This window comes from Acanthisitta chloris, unplaced genomic scaffold (genome assembly GCF_000695815.1).
Source record: "Acanthisitta chloris isolate BGI_N310 unplaced genomic scaffold, ASM69581v1 scaffold11615, whole genome shotgun sequence".
Classification (NCBI taxonomy): Eukaryota; Metazoa; Chordata; class Aves; order Passeriformes; family Acanthisittidae; genus Acanthisitta; species Acanthisitta chloris.
Window position 1 is genome coordinate 15,642 of NW_008672178.1, and position 6,432 is coordinate 22,073.

General features: G+C 49.4%; 1 protein-coding gene across 1 annotated transcript in view; it reads right to left on the minus strand.

Annotated features, from left to right (window-relative positions):
- Nucleotides 1–1,199: 1,199 nt before the first annotated feature.
- LOC103801983 (plexin-A4) overlaps nucleotides 1,200–6,432 on the minus strand; it is a gene marked incomplete at its 5' end in the record, with an annotated part of 41,838 nt that continues 36,605 nt past the window's right edge. Inside the window, 2 exons of the mRNA XM_009074420.1 lie at nucleotides 1,200–1,295; nucleotides 2,317–2,467. Of these exons, the coding sequence (XP_009072668.1) occupies nucleotides 1,200–1,295; nucleotides 2,317–2,467 (247 nt within the window). The remainder of the gene's footprint in view (nucleotides 1,296–2,316; nucleotides 2,468–6,432) is intronic.

Below are 6,432 nucleotides of genomic sequence, written 5' to 3' on the forward strand. Positions count from 1 at the left end.
GGGGTATCTAGGTAGAAGATATTTTTTGCAGTATTTCATTTGGATTTCCTCCAAGATTTCCTTCCAAAATGGGTGGTGACATTTCCTCTCAGGAGTGGCTTGGAAGGAAGGTCTTACCATCAGTCTTAGGCACCACCTTATGTCATGGCAAGCCCTTCAGTTCCTTCTGAGATTCCACCATGAGAAAACAACAGCTTTGTTCCAGCTGAAGAAACAAAATGCAAAGAACTAACAGCTTAAAATAAAAAATCCCTCTGGTTGGTTTGAGGCCTGGAACCAAAGGAGACCTGTGGCTCTTGCTTTCCAAGCTGAGGTGGGAAGAAGGAAAATGCTGTGCTGTCCATTGCCAGAAGGAGCAGAACCACCACCACTGATGAGATACCACTGAGCAGAGAGAGCATTTTTGCCTCAGTGTTAGGACCAACAGGACACAAAGGGAAAGACAGAAGGAGACACGTGTCTCTTTGAAAAATAAGAAGAACCAGATGAAACACATGGGCAGGAGAGCATTGGCCTCCTCTTCCCCTCTCCCTGCCCCCAGAGAGCAGCTCCACTGCTGTCTGCCCAGGCAGGTAAGAACCACAGTGTTCCCACTCTGGACAGAGCTGTGGCATTTCTCAGGGAGCCTTGGGGTTCCTCTCCCAGTGGGTCCCTCTCTAGAGACAGAGGGGGCAGAGTTGCCATTGCAGGAGAGGGCCTGGAGCTCTGGGATCCCTGCAGGCAGTTTGCCATCCCCTTGGGGACACTGTGAGTAATACTGAGTTCATTTCCATGTCCACTCCAGAGGCCACAGCCCTTGGAGGGCAGTTAAAGCAGCATGACAGAAGTTACCTCCAATTTCACCTCTGCAGAGTGATGATGTGATGTTGGGGGAGGGTCTGGGGGGTCTGTGTGTGTTCAATAGTTTTTCTCTAGGGCAAAGGCAGAGGGGAAGCTGTGTAAAGGAGAGCTCCACCCGAATGTCTTTATGTCCCCAGAGCCAAGTTGCTCTACAGTCTTTTCTTTCAGCCCCTGGGGCTCAATTGCTTTGTCCATGGATCTGGGAAGAGAAGGAAATGAGAGGGAGAGAGGAGAGAGAGGAGCACTGTTGGGGTGACTCTGCTTACAGCCCATCAAAACTTGCACTTGGTAAAGATGATGATCTTGTGTGAGGCACGACTTGGTTTATCCCTCCCAGGGTGTCCCTGGCAGGACAGTTCTCAGCTGTCTATGCTCATGAGGGTTATGACTTGTTCAAGTTTGTAGGCAAGTTTCTGTTTCCCAGCCTGGTCATCTTGATCAAGGGCTCCGAGGATCTGGAAAGGGAGAGAGGAAGAAGTGAGAGGGAGGGGTTTTTTTCTCTCCCCAGAATGACTGAGTAAACCCAAATGCACCAGCTCTGTAAGCAATTGCCCACCCTGGCTCCACCCCTTCCTCCCCCAGGGGCTAAGCAGACCCAGGTTGTATCTCCAGGGGTGGTGTGAGGTGGTCATGGGCTGATTCTCAGCCTCTCCTCCATCTTACAGCACATGAGGGTTGGTGTTCTCTAAGGTAGGTCCCAGGCTTAGCTTAGATCATAGTTACAGAATCATTAAGGTTGGAAAAGACCTCCAAGACATCAAGTCCAACCTTTCACTCATCACCACCTTGTCAACTAGACCACTAAGTGTGTCTCAAACACCTCCAGGGATGGTGACTCCACCACCTCCCTGGGCAGCCTGTTCCAATGCTTAACAACCCTTTGAGTGAAGAAGTTTTTCCTGATGTCCAGGCTAGGTCCAGCAAAGCAAGTCAATCAGCCAGCAGGCAAGTAGACAGGCAGTTTGGGATTGACCTGACTAAATGCAGATCTCTAGGTTCCAGCCAATCAAATGGATTCTTATCTTGGAGATCAGTTATTTACTAGCTCTGTTCATCACACCTTGCCATGACACTTCAGATGCCCTTAAGGGATCTCCTCTGGTCTTCCCCACAGGGAACCATGCAGGGCACCTAAAGTCCTGTGTTATGCTTGTTAGACCATTCTTGGGTGCTTTGGGGTATCTGGAAAGGCACTGGGCACATATTCTTAAACAGCTCTTGGCCACATTGGATGTAGAGCTCATGTGGAGCTCCTCTGCAGTGACTTAACATCTGACCATCAACCACCTGATTCATCTGACTGACCTGATTCATCTCTGATAGGGGACAAAAATAACAGGGAGCCACATGGAAGAGCACTGGGAAGACCAAACCCCTTCCCTTTCCAAACCCCTGAACCCATCACCTGCCCCAAGCCTGGCCAAAGAGATCTCTGTGACACACCTTGGGCCCTGGGAAGGGCTCTGAGGCTCTTACCTCCTCGCTGTACTTGCCTACGTAGGAGTAGATCTCTGAGAGAGCACTCATGGTGTTGAACTCGTTCATGTGCATGCGAGACTGCTCGGCCAGGTACGCGTTCATGTCCTGGTCACTGATCGCTGGCATCTTGGCAATGTCTGAGTAGTACCTGGGAGACACAAGTACAGCTCTGCCTTAGGAGAGAGAGATGAAATTCCCCAGCAGTAAGGAGAAAAATCCACGCTTAGCAGTGTTGGGCTCTTCTGGTGCACCAATGAAATGCATCTTTGAGTACCTGCCATGCTCTTCTTTTCCAGCAGGGAGATGGCTCAGCCAGAGTGGAAATGGCTAAGCAACACACATGTGTTGTGTTCATTCCACCCCTGACTTAAGATTGAAGTCCCAAAGAGCATCCTAGAAACTTTCTCTGTGCCATCAAAGACATCAATAGCACCTTTTGATAGTGAATTCCTTCATGAGGCTTTCAAGGGCTTTCAGCTCTGTCCCTAGTCCCACAGAGCTCTTTCTGCCCACTGAGAGCTCAGGATTTCACTCCCATAAACAGAAAAACCCCAAACCCTTTTGCTCTTACTTGCACCATTCCCCAGCTGGTGATGAGGCCTTGAGCAACCTGTTCTGGTGGGAGGTGTCCCTGCCCAGGGCAGGGGATTGAGACTAGTAAATTCCATTCCATCCCCTAAAATTGTATGATTCTATGATCTGCACCCATTGCTATCATCCCCCTCCCACTCAGCCTACTCTATCCCAGCAGCTCCTCTGATGTTCAGCATCTCATACAGCCATAGAATCATCAGGGCTGGAAGAGACCTTTAAAACCATCAAGTCCAACCATTAACCTGTCACTGCTGTAACTCCTAAACCAGATCCTCCAGTGCCACATCCAGACACCTCTCAAACACCTCCAGGGATGGTGACTCCACCACCTCTCTCAAAGCTATTCCAATGCCTGACATCTCATTTTGAGCCCTGAATTTTAAGCTGACCTGACATTTGTGACAACAAATTTCAGCCCTCCCATCCCCACTCTGACTGGGGGAAATCTGCTTTCCTTAGGAGTCAACACCATTCCCTTCCAGCTCAAGAGGACTTGGGGCTTTCCCCATAGGACCATTGCTCCATCTGCAGAGTGGTGTCTCTTTAAGGAAGTTGCTATTCTCCATGTCCTTGGTCCCCTGGGTAAGGCAGGTCTGGGAGGACAAGGTTTGCAGAAGGTAATCAGTCACTGTCACTGGCAGCTGTGCTCTGCTGTCAACTGCTTAATTAGACACCAGCATTTACATTTTTAATTTCTGCAATTTGACATTTTGTGCACAAGGAAAAGGGAAAAAAAATCAAAAGCCTCAGAGCTGCAGCAATGCAGAGTTCTCTAATGAGGAGGCAGAGGGGCCAAAGGAGCTGAGAGGTGTCCTGTAAACAGCCCTGAGGCACCTGCTGGGATGGAGTTTCTTTGTGCTGCAGAGGAATTGGCCAGTGAAGTGCTGAGTGCTAAGGATCCTTGAGGCAGAGGACTGGGAACATCCTTTCCATGCCAAAGTGGGATGAGCAGCTGAAGGAATCTCCTCTGAGAGCATGGAGGGAAACCCTCCACACCAGGAGGTTCCAGGTTTGCTCAGTCTGGTTTTGTGCCCTGCACTCCCATCCTGATTTATTGCTCTGGGTTGCTCTCCTGGATTTGATGGTGGTATGTTGATGGAGCTCTTGGGAAAGAAAGGCATAGGAGGCAGAGTTCCTTCTCCCAGCTCCAGCAGAGTCTCCTTGCTTGACTTGTTCCACAGCTACACTCTGATTCATCATAAAAACTCACCCAAACCTCAGGAATTTTGCTGCAACTTCCCTTCTGTTGTGTCTCCTGCAGTAGGCACAACATTACTGTGCCTGGAATCCTCTTATCTTGTCCTCTGAGCTCAGGACCAGCCAAAAATCCTCATCCAACTCAGTCTCATGGTGTAAATATTGCTCATTCCCAGTACTCCAGTGATGAGTGCTCTGGGTTTCATTTGGCTTTGCATTCTGCTTAGCCCTCAATCCCCAAGTGCACCTGGAAAGTTGGGTGTGAGTAAAGCAGCTAGAAATCCCAAAAGGACCTGTCCTGCTGACCTCTCTCCAGGAGAAGATGGGAAACAGCCTGGAAAAGTATTTCTAGACCTTTACCATTCCCAGAAAAACTTAAACAGGTCTCAGCATCAGCTGCTGGATAAAGTCAGATCTGTGCTCCATGGACAAGACAAAGCATCAGGAACTGGTGGTGTCAGTGACATTGCTGAGGGAACAAGGAATCACATGGCCAAAAAAGCCTTGGAGGAAACCAGGCTGTAATGCAGCAACATGCACTGATTTATGGTGCCTAAGGGGAGCCCATGGAGAAGAGCTGAGCTCCTCATGACTGTTCCATCCTCCTGATGGCTGAAATGAGAAGGGAAGGGGATTAACATCCCAGCAAAGGTAAATGAGACAGAGGTGCCAGTCTGGCTCTGACAACCAGCTGAAATGCTCCTTTCCCTCTCTGGTTCAGCTGCCATCAAATGGGGGTAGGACAGTGGGGGTAGGGACAAGGAGCTTCCCAAAAGTGGAGCTAACATCCCAGCAGGGACAAGGAGCTTCCCAAAAGTGGAGCACAGACACATATCTCATCTGCTTCTCCAAGTTTGTCCTGTTTCCCTTGCACCTGGCAGCAACAGCCTCCTGAGCCTGTGACTCACAGGGTCTGAACACTCCCCAGCTCTTCAGAGATGTCTCCCCACTCCCATGACTCATCCAGACAACAGAAACAGCACAAAATGCTCCTAGGAGTGAAGGATGAGATGCACAAAGCTGAGTTTCAGCACTCACAGTTCCAGGGCTTGAAGGTCTCTCCAGCCAGGACAGACTCTCAGTGTTCTGAGCCCATGGCCCATTACCCACCATCACAGCAAAATGTCCTGCTCTCCTCCAGCCTCAATTCCCTGGCATCACACCCTGAGCACACATCTCCCATTCAGGCTGCAAAGCAAGATGCTGTGGAAATGTGTTTTGGGGCAAAAGAAAAGTAAAAGAAAGGGGAAAAAGCAACCAATCCTAGCTGCCAGCACAGGGAGAAGACACAATATCCTTCCATCTGAATTCTGCCATGGCCCAGTGACTTATTTATGCAGAAGAGTTTCTAATGAAGCCATCATTGCTCTCTCTAAAGAAATGATGAATGTGTATATTAAAGCATCCTAGCAGGGAGATGACAACATCCCTGTAGAGTCTTTATTTACCTTTTATTTGAGCCCAGCTCCTCAGAGGTACTTAGGGCCTCTCTGCCATTTGCATACCCCTAATGCAAAAAAAAAGCCCCACACTGTGAAGCTGTCACCAAACCCCAGAGGTCCTTCCATTTGCAGTGCTGGAATGTGCAGGGCTGCAGCTGACAGCTCTCACAGCAGAGCTGGGCTGGGAGTGCAGGGGAGGGAGATGCTCTGTCCTCATCCTGCTCCTGTGAGCTGAGAACCACCAGATCTCACCTGAGACATGGCCAGGTCTCACATTTCCAGAGGCTGCATTACCCAGCAAGAGGCTGGGAACACAGGACTGCACCAGATTCCCTCTGGATGAGACAGGAAGGGAGCAAAGCAGCAAATCTATCTTAGCCTCCCTCCGAAAGGTCAAGAGTGAGAGTCTGAAGTAGAAGACAGTGATGTGCACTAGCTGCCAGTTTGGCAGATTTGCTACTGCTTCTGTACTCCAGTTTGGTTATCTCCTTTCCCAGAAGATCCTTAGTTACATCTCAAAAGATCCTGCCTGATGTGCTGGAGTTTCCCCCAGATCCCAGGAACAGCCTAAGTTCTCACCTCAAGGTTGTTTGCCCTCTGATGTGACAGGAGAATGGTTTGCTAGACTTCAGAAGCAATAAAACCTCCAAGAAATCAGGGTAAATCCATCACTCCAGCACATCAGCAGCTTAGCTGGAGGATGTGAGGATTACTAGGCCATGGGATGTAACCTCACAGGTATCATTAGCACAGCAACTCACCCCAGGCTTGGACTGGAGTAGTCCAAGAGACCATGCACTGCCACTGCTGTGGATAAGGATTTTGGATGCACAAATTATATATCCCTCTTATCCTCAAAAAATAATTGTTCCTTTCCCAA